This window comes from Lacerta agilis, chromosome 8, assembly GCF_009819535.1.
Source record: "Lacerta agilis isolate rLacAgi1 chromosome 8, rLacAgi1.pri, whole genome shotgun sequence".
NCBI lineage: Eukaryota > Metazoa > Chordata > Lepidosauria > Squamata > Lacertidae > Lacerta > Lacerta agilis.
In genome coordinates, this window is record NC_046319.1 from 58537659 (window position 1) to 58558767 (window position 21109).

Sequence of the window (21109 nt, forward strand, 5' to 3'; positions counted from 1 at the left end):
AAAGCTTAAACCTGGTTATCAAATATCAGCCCATATTAAAAGATCAAAATGTTTTTAACAGCTACCCAAGCTAAAACCTATTTGGAAGAAAGAGCAATAACGCAAAAGAGAAGAACTACAGTCTGCATACTGAAAAGTGCTATAGATGTCCTGGGCCTTCATATTATTTTCCAGTGATGGGAACACACCAGAGGACACTTTGGGAATCAGTTAGTTTGTTTTTTACAATTCAACATGCATGAAAATATTTTATTTACTCCAGAGATTCACCTCTGATTTCTTTGGTAAACTTAACACGCTGGGAGTCTGTAAGGGGTTTTGTTTGTTCATTGATGTTCTGAATATCCAAGACCTCGCACATGAATTCAATAATAGGCTGGGCACGGTAGAAAGCAGTTGCCGAAACTAAAAGAGAACAACAACAAAATATACTGAGAAAAAGGTTTATGGAAGAGATTTAAGGCAATTAAAGCTAATGAGATTTTTTCATACCATCGATATTAAGCATCATATTCCACATTGCAGGCCTGACAGACTGGTGGAAGCCAAACCAAACCTCGCGACCACCTCCCAATGGGTGATAATATCCTTCAGGGGGAGAGAAGAAGGAACGGCCCACTGGTGTGTACCTAATAAGAAGACAGGTGTATCAGCTTTGTTTTCTTTGGAGGAAACTTGCAAATGAAAAATTCTGTACAACATATTAAATGCATCAAGCATTAACCAAGTGGGGCTTGCAACAAAATGCTGCAGTGAGGAATGTTCCTGTTCAGGATTCCAGACAGCCATGCCCTCAGCCAGGATAATCCATTACATCTCCCACCAAGGCAGTCAGAATTCTGTGCTCGGTCCTCAATAAGGCTGCATTGATTGGGGGGGGGGTTGCGGGGGGGGGGTTAAAGGTACATCCACAAAAGGTAGCTTACCTAGCCTTGGCTGTGAGAAGAGAGAGAATATATCATAGGAGCTCACCTCATAGAGGGAAGGTGCCGTGTGATGACATCAAGTGCCTGCACAGAGTCTTCTGGGACTTCATTCAGATGCCCTGCCAGAGCTTCCAGGAGCATCTGAAGGCTGACCACAGACACCCACTGAACTGACACTTTAAAGGTTTGGTCCTTCCCTTCACCTGGGAGTGTGACCTCCATATCCACCTGAAAAGTCAATTGTGAAAGTTAGCCATATAGCTGATACTGATGCAGGTGTTTTCAACTTTGATAAAGGCTGAAGCCCTTCACTGCTTGTACTCCACTGAAACTGAATGAAGTTCAGTTTAAATTTTGGGTGGTTTTAGTTATAGAATGTATTTCTGCAGCAGAAGAATCTGAAATCTGCTCTTTGTAAAAACCCTTAAAAAGGAGTAGGGTTGGTCCTCCAGATACTGCTGGACTACAACTCTCATCATTCATTTACCATTGGCCATGCTAACCTGGACAGATCAGAGTTGCAGAGTCCCAACATCTGAAGGGCTGCAGCCTAGCCACCCCTGCCCTAAAGTTTTGAAGCACTCAGAATAAAAAATATGGGAATGCCACAATAACCTTGATCCCAGAATATCATCAGTTTCATCATTAAGACTTCCCTACTCTTTCTGAAGCTGCAGATCACCACTCCATGGAAGTACAGTAAGTCCTACAAGCGTTTTAGAGCATATTGAGATGTTTCATTTAGCACAGTGAGGCATGAAAAGTAGCCCTCTCCAGAAAGGAACACACATACTATAAGATTCTCACTTTATACAATGGTCACATTCAGATGCAATGCTAAGCCATAGTGTATTGTTTATTTAATCATACTGTGCATGAACTACATGCTTATGACACAGGTCAAGCTCTCCCACTTTTTCTCCTTGCTTAGTTGAGCAGGCAAACTTTTGAACCAGCACTCATGATTTGTCTCTCTCCAAACAGGTCCCTATCAAGAAGCTCAAGTTTCTTCTTAGCTTCCTAAGCATGGCTTACTCAGAAATAAATTATAAGCACTGGTCTGAACATAAAATGCTAAGTTGCTCCATGGTTTGTTTCCCTGCTCAAGTAAGCAAGGAGCAAAGTGGGAGAACTCAAGCTCATTCACAATGTTAAATACCTCATGGCTTAGAATCACATCTGAATTTAGCCAATGTTAACAAACACCACTTTAATGTCACTTGAAGCTTTTGCACAGCATTCTGTTTACACAGTGCTGTTGCAAAACTTAGAACTAAATCAGTTTATCAATGGCTCATATTCCTGCAATGCTGAAGGTCAGGTTAAGCATGACATCATTAGGATCTAGACCAGGCATCCCCAAACTCGGTCCTCCAGCTGTTTTGGGACTACAACTCCCATCATCCCTAGCTTAACAGGACCAGTGGTCAGGGATGGTGGGAATTGTAGCCCCAAAACAGCTGGAGGACTGAGTTTGGGGATCCCTGATCTAGGCATCAGATTGAGCGTAGTATCTTCTGAAGGTCATTCATGAAACCACTTACCCTATCCCTGCCAATAGGCAGAGGATGTGCAGTGTACATGTTCCTCTTGCCATCATAGCCAGGTTGCCGATCCCCAAATATCTGCATCTTGAAGTGTCTCACCATAGTATCAACTACCTCCCTGAAAAGAGTTGGAAGCAAAATAGAAGTGAGCAGAGACAACAGGAAAAATTAGTGGCATGCAAGCATTTAGCAGTCTTGATCCAGTTTGTCAAAACATAATCCAAGCTGCCTGCAGAGCCCAAATAAGTAAAAATTATTTTAGTCCAAGTACAAGTGGTTTATACAGTATCAGATTGTCACCAAATCTGTTGCTTAGGACGCAGGGCTGTTCCATAGTACATCCAATTTTAGTACTCAAATGCTCATAGCATATTTTAGTTCTTTACCCAAAGAACCTATTTAAAACTGCAATTGACAGCAGTTGGAGAACTATTAAAAATAGGCTTGGAATTCTCTAGTTGGTCTCACCTGTTCACCCTCCGGGGACGCTTTTCTGGTTTGATATCCACATCATAATGATAAACATCGATTTTAGGGATCTGCACTTGGAAATGATTGGCTAAGAGACGAATTGGTTTCCCTACTGTTCCCAGGCCTGGACGACGGGGCGGCTGAAACAGGTTAGCTGGTGGCCCTGTAAAAAATTGAGAGATTTAGAAGGATTGCCTAGCAAGCCACTCTGGGCAGCCTCTAACTGAGGACTAAAAACAAAACTTCAAACATTAAAATCTTCCCTAAACAGGGCTGCCTTCAGATGTCTTCTAAAAGTCAGATAGCTGTTTATATCCTTGATATCTGATGGGAGGGTGTTCCACAGGGCGGGTGCCACTACCAAGAAAGCCCTCTGCCTGGTTCCCTGTAACCTCACTTCTTGCAGTGAGGGAACCGCCAGAAGGCCCTTGGTACTGGACCTCAGTGTCCAGGCTGAATGATGGGGGTGGAGACGCTCCCTCAGATGTGTGGTCACCAATGCTGATGATGTCCTGACCCAGGATGTTGGTCTTCGTCAGACTGAGGATGAGGCCGAACTCCATGCAGGCTTGGGCAAAACATTTGGGCATCTACAAACAACATCTCTCAGGTAACCAGCCTGGAAATGTTTGCACACTCTGTCCTGCCATGTAAGGCCAGTCAACAAGTGTTAGTAGAAAATACTAATTTCCTTGTGAGATGACCAAGTTCAAAATATCGAAAGGGCTATGTGTCAGTAAGTGTGAACAACAAACTTTATTTGCATAGCCCACAGGCCATTGCATCAGAAAGACACATATTACAGATACTGATAAAAACCATATATAACCAATAAAATGAGCTGAATCGGGATTCGGCACAATTAAAACAAGAATAAATGAGATCTTAATTATGAGGGGGCACTGTTATTCAGCTGGCAGCCCTCAATTTCATGGCCCTCTCAACAAATCTGGCTACCTTCTCCGTTGTCTGGGTATTCTGGTCTGCCAGGAGGAAAAACAGTATGTCCTCGGGCGAGCGGCCCGGAATGGCGAGTATAAGCGGCATGACAATCTCTTCCCTCAAGTCTTTATATAAGGGGCAAGACAGGAGTACATGTGATACAGTCTCCACATTACCGACTCCACAGGGGCAGAGTTGATTCTGGAATGGTGTTTATGAGAATCGGCCTTCAAGAACAGCGGAAGGTAGCATATCTAATCTGGCCAACGTAAAAGCTCGTCTATATTTTGGAATAGTTAAATTGGACAGGTATGCCGCCTGGGAGTCCAGGTAGGAGGGGGGAAGATGAATGTACCATGCACTGAATTTCTTAATGATGGCCAGGTTATTTTGCTGTTCGATATTCTTCAGGCGCTGTTTTATGAGGCTTTTTGCCTTGGATAGGCCCATTGTGAGTAAGTGTGAAAAGCTATTTCTCTTTAAGGTAGTGAGCTTTAGCACACCAGAGGGCTATAAAAGAGACCAGAACTTAGGTTAGGGGAGAAGCTATGGGGTTATGGTTGGAGTAATGTACCCATGAAGCAGACAAGAACCTTGATTGAGCCCTGCAGTGCAAGATAAGTAGCAGAGAAAGGATGGTTCAGGGCTTATTGTTGTTGCTACTATGGAATAAGCTGGCACATTTTGGGGTGATGCTGCTCTGAGCTCCTCCACTGAAAGCTCTATATATGTATAAATAAACAATATATCTTTATAAGACACTATAGCCTCTGTTGTGCCTTATTCCTGAAAGAAACACTAATCCTAGGTAAGCACTCCTGCAATTCCTGGAAACTCATGCAGCCACTCAGTGGAGTTTGGGGTGGCATCTAACAATATACAGTGGTGCCCCGCTAGAGGAAAATAATTCGTTCTGCGAATGTTTTCGTCTAGCAGTTTTTTCGTCTAGCGAAGTGGCAATGACAGCCGCGCTCCGCTAAACGGGGGAAAAAAAGACGAAAATTTTTCGTCTTGCGAAGCAGCCCCATTGACTTTTTCGTCTTGCGGGGCAGCTTCCGCTAGACGAATGCCGTTCATCTAGCGAGTTTTTCGTCTAGCGAGGCATTCGTCTAGCGGGGCACCACTGTAATGTGATGTCAGTATGTGATAAGTTTATCTGCCAACTGCAACTGACAGCCAATGAAGTGCAATAGTAAAAAAAAACTATTAAAAAACTTGTAGCATGGTGATGTTACACTATATATTGTCTATTACTGGATGTAACTGAGGTGAAAGGAACTGGTGGCATGAGACTGCTAGTTTCAGTGGTAGCCTTGAATCTACCATAATGTTTAGTTTCCGCTTGAGGGGTGGGGAATGGGTACCACTTCTTTTAAATTAAGATAACCTACACTTCATGGCATCATTTATATTCCCACTAGGCTCCAAAATCAAAAGTATATTGCACCATAGCAACAATATATTTATCTTATCAGTTTATCATATTGAAGAAACTGGAAAGTATTTTTGCTGGAAGCAAGGTTTTCAGATAACTGGTTCTCGTTATGTTGAGCAACACGTTTTTAAAAGCCACTAGCCATCACCACATAAAGTAATGCATTTCAAAGGTTAATTACATGTTGTACAAAGATGTACTTTATTTTGTCACTGTCAGGCAAAGTCCTCCAGGGACAATTGCAGAACAATGTGCCACCACTGGAAAGACCCTATTTCTGGTCACCTCCTGGCCACAGCTCTGATGGTGGTGGGAAACCAAGAAGGGCCTCTGTGCATTTTCTTACATAGGCACCCAAATGTGGCAGGAGGCAGTCTTCGAGTTACCTGGGTCACAAACTGTTTTGGGTTTTACTAGCAACACAACCACTTGCAGTGGTGTATTACATTTACCTAAGCAGTGCTGTGCTAGATACAAACCAATCCAAAGCTTTGTGGAATTTTTATTGGGCTGCTAGTAAACACTTTATGATACTGACAACTCAAAATTGCATATAATTCCCTTAACATAGTTTAAACATTAAGAGGGGAAATTAAGGTACTAAAAGCTGTTAATATATAGCTGAACATTTTATATTATTAGTCTCTCAAGGAATAGTCATGGGGGAAAATAGAAAATTTGACTGGTATTGTATACAGTCATACCTCATGTTACGAACGCTGCGTGTTGCGTTCGTCACAGGTTATGAACACGACGAACCCGGAAGTACCGGAAAGGGTTACTTCAAGGTTCAGTGGTTTGCGCATGCACAGACGTGCAAAATGACATCATGCGTATGCGCAGAAGTGCCGGATCGCGTTGCGCACAAGCGCAGATGCAGAGCTTCAAGTTGCGGACCTTTCAGGTTACGAACAGGGGTCCGGAACGGATCCCGTTCGTAACCAGAGGTACCACTGTACATTCATTACCGTTACATATTGGTTTTATGGACAATGTATTTTTAGCATTGACTCTTGTCATATAAAATCTAGTAACAGAAAACTTTCTGAAATATTTTCTACTATGTTAACATTTCCGTTACACACACTTCCCCCGCCCACCTCAAGCTAACACATACACAAATGATTTAGCCTTTCCTCCTATGGAAAGTGCTCAAAGTTCAACTCCTCACAGAACTAGTTACATTAAAAACCCTCATCAGTCAGCATAAGATTTCATAATGCTAAACCTTTTTGCTTTCAAAAAATTAGATCTCGACTATCATGAATCAAGGACAATCAAAGTTTACTTTATTTGTATACTCAGGAGATGTACTATTTGGTCTGAAGTAGCATAGCTTTTGTAGATTAGTGATCTGCTCAAAGAATTACATAGAAAATATGTTGGTGTCCTTCAGGGCTGACAATTTTTGTAGGTTCAGCATTTGAGCTGATGAGATGAAATTACTTTCAAAAACTCCCTCAGTTTCTGAAATAATAGTTTGCATTTATACAGCACTTCTGTTTAAGTATTTTTTACTCTCTTTGTATCTTTGTATCTCTTTGTATCTCTTACAAAACTCCTGAAAGGCCATTATTACTCAAACATTACAGATAGAAAGCAATGATAGACCATGACTTGGAAGGGCATCCACCACCTCTCTAGGGCAGGCACGTCCAACAGGTAGATCACTGGACATCTGTGGTGGCTCCCCCCAAAGAAGCCAAACGTCTGGCTCCCCTAAAAAAAGCTCAAAACTTTTGCCCTTCACCCCCCCAAAATGGGGCATTCCTCATCCCTTAAAAATGGTCAACAACTTTGATCTGAACCCAAAAAAAGAGGGTAGATCACTGCCAGTCTTTAACTCTGAGTAGATCGCAGTTTATTGGAAGTTGGCCACCCCTGCTCTAGGGCATGTAGAATAAATCCAAGTCCAATTACTACCAGAACCTAACCTTCTTTAACTTTTTTGTTAACAGAAAAATTAAACAGACTGAGACAAACAGGAGCTCCAGAAGGCCAAAATGCATAGCAGGTTGGGTTAAACCATGAGACTTGTGACTAGAAATATACCTCCACTTATATCTGTAAGCAAAATTCAGCTGATTACCATGAATCACTGCCACACAGCACAGCACTGGGTGTATTTTTCCCCACTGTAGGCTGTATGGTCAACAGATTAGTATTTTTTTTTAGCCCTCCTTCAGGCATTTCAGCCAATCCATACTTGCTCTCCCATCCCCTACCATCACTCCCCAAGCATCACCTGCCCAACTTCTTATGGGCCTTGACCAGTTTGTGTTACAGAAAGTGGTCCTTCAGTAACCAGGTCCCATGAAGTTTAGGGCTTTACAAATAATCACTAGCACTCTAAATCAGTGTTAGAAACTGGGATGGAAAAGCTAGGAGCCAAATGGCTTCTGGGACCTGGGTTGTAGGCATCAAAACAGAATGTCTAGTCGCCACTGGGGAGAAGTTGGCAACACTTTTTATTTATTGTTTTGAGCTAATACACAATTAGCATTAGCTAATACACAATTCACTTAAGTGACACATTGTTAATATCACATTTTAGCAGAAATTGTTAATACATGTTTAATTTGGTACTTACAATAAAAAGATTGGTAACGTACTTCAGTCTTCAAAACACTCTGCTTTTATTGTCAAACTCCTTAACATATTGTCTATCCTTAACATGTACTTTGAGGCTTCAAAGCACATGCATTTCTGTAATCCTTGAGTGTCAGACAGGCACAAAAAAATAGCACCCAGACTTTGGGAGGTGCTCACAAATGGAGGATCTTTAGGTGCAAAATGCGCCTGGCGCCCTGCTAATTTTGAACCCTGCTCTGAATTATGTAGCTTCTTGGATGGCACAGAAATTTAATAAATATCAAACAAACAGATAAAATACTGTTAAAGAAAGCAACTGTTTTCACAATTCTTCCTGAGGTGAGTTTGATTAAGAAGGTGAGTCACTGAAGCAGGGTGCCACCATCCTTCACATAAAATCACAGCACAGATTGCTAAAATGCAAACATGCTAGAGCCAACAAATTATCATCTTTCAGGTGGAATCTGACACCTATGTCATGCAATTCAGAAACCAATATTCCAAAGAAACAAGCTTATTTATAAGCAATTTAACTTCAGCCCATATATTTGCTTTGTTAATTTTACATTTAAGTACCGGTATCTGTCTACATAAGAAAATCACTTGCATCTTCAGGAATATATCAACGCAGAAGACAAAACGCCCAGAAGATCCGACAGCACTTCACAATGCACAAGCCATTTCATATAACTAAGAGGAGTTCTGCTGGATCAACCTAAAGGTCAATCTAGTCCAGCATCATGTTCTCAATGGCAAGCCAGATGCCTACAGGAAGCCTGCAAGCAGGGCCTGAGTGCAACAACACTTCTTTTCTTGGGATTTCCAGCAACTCTTATTCAGAGGAACACTACCTCTAACACAGGAGACAGTACACAAGCATCATGACTAGCATTCACTGATAGCCTAATCTGCTATGGATTTGTCTAACCCTCTTTTAAAAACATCCAAGTTGGTGGCCATCCCTACATCAGGTGGAAGAAAATTCCATAGTTTAACTGTGTGCCATATGTGACCAGCTTCTTTCTCCCTCAACCCTGAATGGCAAGGGGTCATCTAAATTTTCATAATGAGCATAAATCAAAGGTGAATACACCTGGGTGCATAATGCAATATGAGTACAATGCAATATTTGTTAGAAAGAGTTACCATTTAAGAGACTTTTGTGAATCAGCCTTTCTACATATTTAGCCACTGTGGCATGCTAGAGGATTTGCATGTGGGAAACTCAGGTTCGAAAGCTTGCTCAGGTCAATGGGTAGCCTTGGTAAAGTCATCACTCTCTCTAAGCCATACTCATTCCACAAGGAATCCCCCAAATGTGAACTTTGCCTGCCTCACAGACTCCTCACAAGGACACCAACACTAAGTTCTTTGGAAAGGAACCTCCCTGTGAAGTTCAGTAACCTACTTGTGTTCCTCTTTCCTGAAAGTGACAAAGGAAGTGAAATAACAAGTGAACAGAGAAGTGGTGAATTTACCAGCTCCATTAAGCTTGCTTAAACCAACGCTTGGCCACATTTTGCAATAAAAAACTGGCAACTTCCGGGGCTATCAGCTAACAACCTAAACCTCAACCAACACCGGATCCCTTATCAAGGAATTATTAAGGACACTTTAAAGGGGGAAAAATAATCCCATTGTTTCACTTATTCACTTGTCAAAAGGCAAAAAGTTGCCAAATGTACAGTCTTAGCAAAACTGTCCACTGCAAAGAAAAAAATAGAGTTCTGTTTTTTATAGGTAAATGTACTGCAACATAGCTGCAAAAAGCAAAGGGGTTTACATGGACATCACACATTTTAAAAATCTAGTCAATTAAAAAAAAATTCCTTTTGAAATGAGTTTAGAGCAACATGGAACAACAGTAACATCATAATTCAACCTTACACAAAGCACAGGTGAAACAAACATGTCATTTGGATACACAAAAGGCCCAACTCCAATGCACATGGAGGGCACAACCCAGGCACCACTGCTGAAAATACTTTATTATTTCAGCACTGAAAGAACTCTCTTGTTTATGTAGGGAGAACTCTATATGGAAGAAAGTGATCTTTAATGTATCACAGAGTAGACTCAGGCTGTGCAAGTCAAAATCAATATCTGGAGTTCAGCTCAGTAACCAAGAGGCAACCTGTAGGGCTCACAAAGGATGACCATCACACATTTTCAGAACCCTAACAAAAGATACAGTATTGGACTTCCAACCTTCAGCTGGTCCAGACTGTCAATAAGGAAAGGTACATGCAAAGCCCATTACAACAGTCAATTTAAAAGGTTACAAAGCATGCATGACTATGGCCATTTCCCCGAGTCTTCAGTAAAGGGCACAGTGGACATATCAGTGAAAGCTTATAGAACACAAGCTGCTACACAGACATCCAAAAACAGCCTCAGGTAACTCCCAAACAGCTATCTACTTAATGGGAAGTATGAACCCGATAAGAGGAGGAATGTCCTTTAGATCCTTTCTAATAAAATCACCCACCACCTGCATCTGTCTTGTCAGGATTGAACATCTTAATTCATATCCAGTTCATTACTTGATTTTAGCCATTCATACACTGCATCTGATACAAATGAAAAAGAGAAATAAAAACATAATGACACTGTGCCCCAAATCTCCAAATGACCTCACCCAGCAGCGTCATATAGGTATTAGAGTAGAACCCTGCAGAGTGCAGAACCATGCAAGGTTAACTTCCACCAGGTAGAGCAGCAGTTACAGCACCAACTTCTGGAACCATCCCACAAGGCTGGAGCAGAACCACTGCAGCACAATACTCTTCCCTGCAATCTACACAGATTGTCCAGAAGGATGCCACATTTTTTTGTAGGGGGGTTACTGGGTTGTTGCTGTTTTTATTTTGATTATGTATTTTGTGGTTTTATATTTTGATTTTTTTTCTGTAAACCACCCAAAGACCTTCGGGTATAGGGAGGCATATAAATTAAAACATAAATAAAATAAACTGGTGATACTGAAAACTGTCAAGAAAGGAGGATCAACAAAGCCATGGTTCACATCAATACTGTACAGAACAGCCATCAGGGGAACCAAAGCATTTCCCATCCTAAACCCCATCCAGAACCCCAAATTTAAAAGAATTTATATGTAATGACACGGGTGGCACTGTGGGTTAAACCACAGAGCCTAGGGCAGTTTGAATCCCCGCAACGGGGTGAGCTCCCGTTGTTCAGTCCCTGCTCCTGCCAACCTAGCAGTTTGAAAGAATGTCAAAGTACAAGTAGATAAATAGGTACCGCTCTGGCGGGAAGGTAAACGGCGTTTCCGTGCACTGCTCTGGTTTCGTCAGAAGCGGCTTAGTCGTGCTGATCACATGACCCGGAAACTGTACGCTGGCTCCCTCAGCCAGTAAAGCGAGATGAGCGCTTCAACCCCAGAGTCATCCGCGACTGGACCTAATGGTCAGGAGTCCCTTTACCTTTATATCCAATAAGCAATTGCCCACCCAACCACCTTGCCAAAATAGGAATAATTTCTCAACACAAGATAAATCTGATTTCTCAAGACAAGGGGATCCAAGGAAGGTTCCCTCAGTAGACAGTCTTGCAAACACCTCTGAGAGATGACATCACTACTCCCTCCCTCCCTCAAAGAACCACGATTAAATTTCACAGAACTAATTTAGTCATCCCATCCTCGCTGTGGGACCACATTCACCCGGTGCTTTTCCAGCTGCACTGGCTACTGGTGGAGTACAGGGTCAGGTTTAAGGTGCTGGTTTTGACCTTTAAAGCCCTTTGCAGCCTAGGACCCTCATACCTACGGGACCGCCTCTCCGGGTATGACCCATGGAGGACCTTAAGGTCCAAAAATAGTAACACTCTAGAGGTCCCGGGCCCTAAGAAAGTCAGATTAGCCTCAACCAGGGCCAGGGCCTTTTCAGCACTGGCTCTAGCCTGGTGGAATGTTCTGTCTCATGAGACCAGGTCCCTGCATGACCTGATTTCTTTCTGCAGGGCCTGTAAGACAGAGTTGTTCCGCCTGGCCTTTGGCTTGGAATCAGCCTGATCCCCTCCCCCTTTCCTTTTCCTTCTGTGATGGAACCCCTATTCCCTGGCTTTTTTGTGGTGCATGTAGGACCAGTCTGGATAGTTACCCTTGGTGAAGATTTTACGTTTTCTCCCCACAAACAGTTTTTGATCTGGGCTTCCACTGAAATGAGGCTGCATTAAGTTTTATTTTAATCCTGTTCTTAAGTTGTATTTTAATCAATTGTTTTTATACTTGATGTTAGCCGCCCTGAGCCCAGTCTTGGCCAGGGAGGGCGGGGTATAAATAAATTTATTTGTTTATTATATTATAGTATATTATTATTATATGACTTTTACTAGCCAAGACAAAAAAGGCTTGAAAAGGCAAACTGCTAGATAAACCACTTGATTTCAATATTTGGGTGTTAGTAATGCTTTTGATGTTCAGCAGTGACCCACCTCTGATAACTACCCTAGGCTAAACATACATACCACCCCAAAAGCTCACCCAATCAAATCTAATGATGATGCTAAGCAACAGCAACTCATACCACTTCCAGGTGGGAATTCACTGAGTACCTAACACAAGACTCTCAAGGAACCTGCAGGCTGCAAATGGAGAATATGGGGAGGACTGAAGATGGCAACAGTCTCACAGGATAGATCTGAAGCACGACATCCAATTATATTTCTGTACACTATTGGATAGTTAGCTACTCTGGGGGCTCCTAATGAGTCAAAAGATAGAATAAAAATATAAAATGCACTACAAAAGTGACTCATCTAACTATGTAACAGCTTTTAGCCCTCAACATTTGAGATACATAAAAGAGAACTTGGTACAGTTTTGCATCTACCAAAACAGAGTGGGGGTGCAGATGAGAGACTTCAGATGAAGGACGCAACAACAATTACCCACAACAGAACTCCAGGTTACAGAAGCTGAAGCAAGGCTGATTAATGATAACTAAATCAATCAAATGCCACAAAATCAAAGTGCTATACAAAATACACATAAAGGACAGGTCCCACTCAATGGGTTTATGGTTCAGACAACTAGATAATGTAAGTTTAAAAAAGGAGACCAAACACAATTAGACAAAGATTGGCTGGAAAAAATAAGCCTTAAGAATCTAGTTTAAAAGAAAGAACATCACTTGAACTATTTCATGAGACAAAAGACCTAACAGGAGGCAGAAATCCCTACTTCATCCCAAAAACCACAACCAATTGCTAACCTCAGTTGTTCCCTTCATGAACACAATGCTTCCAAGTTCCATCTGGAACCAGATCTTAATGTTATCACATCTCATATCATTACACTACTATGCTGAAGCAGGACCCTCTCCAATCAAAGAATATTAGCTATCTTTCTAGCACTTATTTCTGTTGCCCAATCCGGGCACATCTCATATATTAAGAGCTCCATCAGTTCAAGAGTGGAGTTACTCACCAGTACTACTGATACATACTGTACCTTAACTCTTATCACAGTCCTGGGGTTAAGATCCTAAGAACATAACTGGGCCATTCGGTCCCTACATCTAATCATCAACCAGTATCTTCTGCAACTCGTGCTAAGACTTTCCAGTTTGGGTTGACATTCAAAAGTAACTGCTCCATTCCACTTAAATTATTACCCACCCAGAGCCTTTGGCAAGGGAGAATGAACACTAAAATGCACACCTAAAACAAGATAAATTAGGGCCCATAACTTTTAACAGCTAGCCTGCAGAGTGTACTACTATGCTACAGGCATACCCATTTTTAAAGCAAGCCTGGTCAGAGCCAATTTCCCTGCAGGGCTGAGTTCACACTGAGGTGCAAGGCTGCTTACAGCACCCACCACCTCTTTTTTTAAGTATCTACCTAAAAACATTACATGCTATGTGGGTGCAAATAGCCCTCAAGGCACAAAAGCAACAGGGCCACCACTATCAGCCTCTTAGGCCACATATAAAGTACGCACATCCCCAAGAGAATCCTGGGGGCTTACACTTAAGGGTGCTACGGAGTTATAGTTCTTTGGTAGCCAAACTACAATTCCCGTGATTTGGAAGGGTGTGTGTATGTGCTTTAAATGAATGTTTTGTCTGCGGACATCGTCCCCTTTCACCTAAATAAACAAATGGTTAAGCAAGCCTTTCCTTCCTTCCAAGGCTTCTGCTGGAAGATATATCCATTTTTAAGCTCCATGGCCCAGCCCCACCCTTCAAGAAAAACCAACAACACTCCCAGCCCCACCTCTGCAGCCTCCCCCAGGTGCAGCAACCCCCGCTCCCAATGTCACTCCCAAGCAAGGCGTGCAAGGGCAAAGGCTCCTTCCTTCTTCCCTCCATCACATCCCAACCGTGACCCACGTCGTCACCCGCGGCCTCAAGACCGCCGTTGGGCCCCTCCCACCACACTCGCTCGCATACACACCCCGCACACCCTTTGCATGCATATACATGAAGGCCTCACCCCCCTCTCACCTGGTCCCAGCGCCTCCATGGCGGCGACGGCGGCCTCGCTGCGGTCCCCTCCGGTCCCGGCCGCCCCGGGCCCCGCAGCTCCAGCCGCCGCCGCCGCAGCGTATCTCTTAATTTCGGGAATATTGGCTCCGGTGTGAGGGTCAGTACCGGGAACGGGGGAGGAACAGGGGGCGGGGGGAGGGGGCGTCCCCGCCTCGCCAACAGCCCGCGGCCGCCTCGGCGGAACCAGCCCGGCCGCCCAGCGCTCTCCCTCAGCACCGGGAGCGCCTCCTCTTCCTCCTCCTCCCCCACCCGCCTCCTCTTCCTCCCCCTTCTCCACGCTCGGTCGCGCGTGTCTGTGTGTTGGGGGATGTGCGCGCACGCACGCGCGCGCCTTCTCGGCCCCGAGACCGAGTGGACGGTGCCAGAGAGAGGAGAGACTGTAAATGTGCGTATCCGCGCTGCGGCCACTGCCGCTCGCTGCCTTTCACTAGGGCCCAGGCCGTGCGTGCGTTTGTGCGTGCGCGCCCCCTGCGCCTCCCTCCGGCGCGCCCGCGCACCCAGGCCCCCTTTCACAGCGCAGCCTCAGCTGTCACCTCAGGCGCGAGTGCGCGACTAGCTCCGCCCGCTTCAACCAACATGGGGGGCGGGGGCGGGGGCAGAGGCGAAGAGACGCGTAAGGTGCACGCGCGGCGCGGTATATTGTTCCGTCCTCTTCGCCTCGAAGCTGTACACGCGTGTAGATCAGCTTCCTTTCCTCGCCCGCTTTTCCCCGGTCCGGCAGAAGACCCTGATGGGCGAGCGCTGCATTCGCTGCCGCCGTTGAAGGGTGGGGAGCGCGCTCCCCGCGCGAGCGCCTGTTACCGTCTCCCTCAAACACAAACCCATGCACAGAGAGGCGGCTGCCGCCGACCTCGCCCAGCCAACTAAAGGCAAATTAAGGCATTTAGGCAGAGCGGGGGCGCCGGCGCCGGCCATTCTTTCTCTCCAAACCCCCCCCCCCCACGAATGTCCCCACTCAGCAAGAGAAGAGATCGCTCCAGGACTTAAGCCCTTTCGGAAGTTTTCAGGGAGTTTCGGTCTGTGGGGCCCCAAGAGTCCCTTTGAACATGTGCGGAGTGTGTTCTCTCTTCACACCAGCCACAAGTACTACCCCTCCACCATGAGCCTACCTATGATGGGGTGGGGAAGAGAAAGGGAGTTCTAAGAAGGTCTGAGAGTTGCCACGCAATCATATCCTTGTCTACTCAGAAGCAAGCCCCATTTAATTCAAGGAGTCTTGCTCCTAGGTAAGCAAAAATAGGGTTGTGGCATTAAGCAGATGTCATTTACCCCATTAGAGGTCTTGCACACATAGCAAGCACTACTCATCAATGTCCCACCACCATTCCCCTTACTGAGCCTTCTTCCTGGTGGGTTCGACTTGGGGGTTCCACAGCTGGTGCCTCCCACCACTCCTCTGCATCCAGCCGGCCCATGATAGGCCTATTACTCTTTTCCATTTTTGCATCCTCTTTGTTGGTAAAATGTTTGCTTCAACAGCAGAAAGATGGGAATATTCCATCCTAAATCTCCATTCCTTCTTCATATTAATGCAGTTCCCACTTCCCAGTTTCCTTGTAGAGGATCTATAGCTATTTAAACACCCAGCAGTCATAATTATGAGGCAATTGAGCCCAACGCCAAAGTCAGTCTGGGCATGGCAGCATTTCCCATTTCACACTGCCCTGCCTCAGGCCCAGGCCCCTAAGGTTGCCCTTCAACTCCCTCTATATGGCCCTTGCAACTCTCACTAGGCCACAGCCCTCATTGCCCCTCTTCACACCTTCCTTGAGTATTTTTGCATGGCTGGCCTAGAATGTGTCCTTGAATGCTGATCATGCCTTTTTGCTAGTCTGGATAGAAAAGTAAAATTCACATTTGTTGATCTGTCCATTTTTGCCTCTGGTCATATCTGCCATAGGTTATGTAGCCCTTGTATATCCCAGAATGGAATACATCCCCTGGGCTGAAAATTTTCCTCACTACTGTCCTACTTGTATGTCCCACTGAAAAGGAAATCTCCAAACATAGCACATATGCCAGCATTCTGACAACCCAATCCATCTTCTTAGATGTCTCTCCCATAGCTCAACATTTTGGAATCACTCATTTTCCAATAGCTGTAAGCATAATTTTTTAATGTGCAAAACTATAGGCTGAAAAAAGATCTATGGGTGCATTCCTCCCAGCACCAAGTGTGCTGCTTAGGAGACACAAACACAATTCAGGAGGGTTTGTTAGAAAAGAGGAAAAAAGAAATTACATAGATTGCTTCAAATGCTGTCCCAAAGGTTTCCCCAACCCTTGTATCAGGTTTGGGGATGGGGGCAAGGGCTGCAGAGCCTCCTAAATGATGAACAAGTCCCAATAAAGTTTTGATCAGGGCTGGCCTGAGGTATTTTGTTGCCTGAGGCAAGTGAGTATAAAAGCCAACCAGATTGGACTGTTGGGGCAGTATCCTCCACTGCGTAAAGGTAAAGGGACCCCTGACCATTAGGTCCAGTCGTGTCCAACTCTGGGGTTGCAGCGCTCATCTCGCGTTACTGGCCTAGGAAGCTGCCATACAGCTTCCGGGTCATGTGGCCAGCATGACTAAGCTGCCTCTGGCGAACCAGAGCAGCGCACGGAAACGCCGTTTACCTTCCCGCCAGAGCAGTACCTATTTATCTACTTGCAGTTTTGACATGCTTTCACTGCATAGAGGGCAGCTAAAGTTAGTTTAAGACAGGCGTGTCCAAAGTCTGTTTCGGGGGCCTAATGTAGGCCGCAGGTCAGTGTAATCCAGCCGCATCAACAACTTTTGTTAGCCCTTTGGTTGGCCCTCGTGGCCCTTCACTTCATCAAATCTGGCCCTCTTTGAAAAAAGTTTGGACACCACTGGTTTAAGAGGTGTGAGGCAGATTGCATGGTACACACACAGTACTGTTTGTGCCACACATCTCACCAAGTGGGGAGTAAGGGCTTGTTGAAGTGAAGGTAAAAGGGTAAGTGGCAAGTGTGTTAGCAGGAAGAGGTAACTCAAGTAACACAGATTGCTCTACTCTCCTACTTTCAATAAAATTATTCTCTCCAAGTCACATTCACTTAGCAGCATGTTTCATAGAAATCAGTGTGCCTTACTTTTGAGTAAGGCTACAGGATTTCAACTGTGCGGGGGGTAAATTGAAAGGTTGTCAAGGAACCAGGAGCGCAAGAGAAAGTGCTACCTGGGAATGATGCTCATTTTCTGCACTCCCATTTGTCATCATTAGCTTTTCCAGTGAACTGGTGTGAAAATTTATGCACATCCATTTTCTAAGCATGCTTGCATACTCAATAAACATGCAGCTGCTACCTGCAAATCTCTCACACCGCTTTCTTGTGAATTTGTGCTACAGGAAAATTAACCTTAACCTGGGGAGGGGAAGAGAGAAATTGGGGAATAATAGCAAATATAGACTCTTTCATACCCTTTAAAGCATTTAAAAAGCTCCAGTATGGTTGAGCCATCACCCTTTATGACTGAACTCAATACAATAGTAAACATACCAGCAAGCTTTCCTTCTGAAAGCCAGCCTATATTTGCATCTCTAGTGGATAAATTAGCATATGCACATTTGCACCACAGGTGTTCACCATGTCTTTTAAGGCCTTAGTAGTGCCTCTAATTGCAGCTCTCAAAGATTACAATGATTGCAGACTTCCCCATTCCTGCTACTCAAAGACCTTGTTAACAGACAATATTGGGGTCAAAGTAAGAACTTCTGTACAGCTTCTCCAGTTTTAAAGCCTGGCATCCCCAAAACATCTGAACACACCATTCCTGTATCCCATCAAAAAAAATTAACAGGCATATAGTTCTTATAGAATTCTAGAGTTGGAAGGGACCTTGTGGAGTATCTAGTAGTCCAGCACCCTGCAATGAAGGAATGTGCAGCTGTCCCATATGGGGAGCAAATCCACAACCTTGGCGTTAGCAGCACCATGCTCTAACCAACTACGCTATCCAGGTTAGGGTTAAAATAGGTTAGAAAATATTTATTTAGGTGGATTCAAATAAAGCAGAGAAAACTTGTAGTTACCAAGAAACTAAATGATGAACAGAAAGTTACCTCTTCAAATCTCACCTTAGCTGTAAGTCACAGAGTTATCCTAGACAGGTCTCCATTTCTCAGCCTCACCTCTTCACAGAAAAAAACATGGGGGTCGCAAAACTGCCCTACTTTACAGGACTGTTGTAAGAACAGCTGAGATAACATAAAACACATCCATACGGGGTTGTTACTTTACTGAGAATCCACATTTTGTGTGCACAAATTTAAGTGAGGACATCCACACATGTGCACTTCAAGTTTTCCGTTCAGATTCATGACCTGCTCTTTCCCATCCACAGTAGTAGCTAGTCTCTGGTGGGATGTAACCACATTGGGGGTTTCTTGAGCTGTCCCTGTTATTAATTCCCTACCCTCCATTCCTCTTCCAAGTGGGAAGATTTTTGGGGAGGGTTGTTCTTATAGAACTGCATAAACCACAAGTACAATTCTTGATATGTGTACAGGTATTAGTTATCCATGCACATATACCGATACCTTAAAAACAACATCATTATGGGCATGCTCAGTTATCACTTTACCTGTGTGCACACACTTAAAATACACACACATTTATACCCCAGAACTGTGCAAAACCACCCCAGCAAAAGAAGGTATCATTTCCTCATTCCACATTCACTATAGGGACATGCTCCTTGTTGCTCCTGGTCTAGGTTCATTAATACACTTACATGTTAAATTTTAGCAAGCAAAAACTTGCCTGAATTTTATCTCACTGTCTCCTTTAGCATCATCCTTCCTTTAACTAAGAACATAGTCTTACCTGGAGCTGCCAGGGACATTTTGCATGGAAAGTACATGCTTTACCACTGAGCCACACCTATTCCAAAATCCATGTTCTAGCCAAACAAGCATCTTTTATATAAGCTTCTGTTGGTATATGCAAATTGTAATAATTAAGGCAGCTCAGGTGTTTTCAGTTTCATGTTAAAGCATTCTAAGGGTGTGATCCTACATATACTTACCTGCAGGTAAGGCTTACTGAATACATTTGGGACTTACTTCAGAGTAAACATGAACATGCCTGGTCTGTGTAGTCAAACTCCTAAGCACACTTGATATGAAGTACCGTAGGTACAGTATCTTTTAAATCGCAGGGACTTACTTCCAAGTAGGCAGGCTTAAAGGTCTGGCTGTAGTAACCCTTTTGCAAATAAATTAGATCTATTATCTGAAGCTCACCTACATGCTAAAGTTTTCAAAAGGACACACAATCCCTTAGGATCACAGCCTCAGTGTGTGTGTGCGCGCGTGTATTTGCTGTCCACTGATAAATGTGATAGCTCTTCTCACTGGCATTAATGATTGATTAGTACCCAGCAGCTAATAGTTAACACAGAGAGCACAGATCAATAGCAATCATGGGATGTCACTCAGAATTTGGCAGGAATGAAAGACACTGGTAGGGAGGAAATTAGCTGGTATCATTAGCCCTTGAGCAGTTAAAAATAAAATAGGTCCCAATCCAAAAAGGCAGTAAAACACATGCACTATTCATACATACACAATTTATCTTTAAGGCTGCAGTCATAAACACACTTACTAAGAAGTAAGCTCCACTGACGCGGGTGGCGCTGTGGGTTAAACCACAGAGCCTAGGGCTTGCTGATCAGAAGGTCGGCAGTTCGAATCCCCGCGATGGGGTGAGCTCCCGTTGCTTGGTACCAGCTCCTGCCCACCTAGCAGTTCGAAAGCACGTTGGAAGTGCAAGTAGATAAATAGGTACCGCTCCGGCGGGAAGGTAAACGGCATTTCTGTGCACTGCTCTGGTTCGCCAGAAGCAGCTTTGTCATGCTGGCCACATGACCCGGAAGCTGTATGCCGGCTCCCTCGGCCAGTAACGCAAGATGAGCACCGCAACCCCAGAGTCAGACACGACTGGACCTAATGGTCAGGGGTCCCTTTACCTTTACCTTTAAGCTCCACTGAATGCAATGGACTTAACTTTCACCATTGAAATTAGTCAGACTCCAACACTCTATACATTAAAAATAATAACAACAGTGTTTTAAAAATATAATACAACTGTTTCATCTGTTTTACTTGTGTTATTTTATGTTCTTTTCTTATAATGCTATTGTGTTTTGTGATTAACAGTTTATAAATATTCCTTATTAATTGATTGATTGATTGATTGATTGATTGGCATACATGGGTTTGTGTTTTAAAAGTCTGAAGTTCCAATCCTGTCCTTTCTTCTGAGTGATTCCATTAATGTTAACAAGGCTGCTCCAAAGTAAGTGCCTTCCAGATTGCAACTGTATGTATTCAGACTCTGTTATACAAAGTGGGGTCTTGTGGCATCTTATGATGTTTATGGTGGCATAAGCTTCTGGGCCACACTGAAATGAGCAGAACCACTCCTGGTGGTGCAACTGAGTTCATGTGTGGCACCTGCTGGTGTGTATTGAATTTGTACCTAATATTGGAATTTATGTTACAGAGTGACACACATTCTTATCTGTAGTTTGGAGAAGTGCACTTTATGGTACTGAATCAAAGAACTGAAGAGTTGGAAGGGAACTCAGAAGTCATCTAGTCCAACCCCTTGCAATGCAAGAATCACAGCTAAAGAACCTCTGGCTATCCAAACTTTGCCTAAAAACCTCCA

The 21109-nt window shown here is 43.9% G+C and overlaps 1 protein-coding gene across 2 annotated transcripts in view; it reads right to left on the reverse strand.

The window, feature by feature from the left end:
- Positions 1-14846, reverse strand: part of AGO4 (argonaute RISC component 4) — a 28636-nt gene extending 13790 nt beyond the window's left edge. Inside the window, exons 1-6 of one of the 2 annotated variants that reach the window (XM_033157715.1) lie at positions 14387-14846; positions 2942-3107; positions 2471-2591; positions 973-1154; positions 493-629; positions 271-405 (exon numbers count right to left, since the gene is read on the reverse strand). In XM_033157715.1, the coding sequence (XP_033013606.1) occupies positions 271-405; positions 493-629; positions 973-1154; positions 2471-2591; positions 2942-3107; positions 14387-14405 (760 nt within the window). In that variant the 5' untranslated portion in view covers positions 14406-14846. The remainder of the gene's footprint in view (positions 1-270; positions 406-492; positions 630-972; positions 1155-2470; positions 2592-2941; positions 3108-14386) is intronic. The other variant, XM_033157714.1, reaches the window with a different exon arrangement.
- Between the last annotated feature and the right edge of the window lie 6263 nt (positions 14847-21109).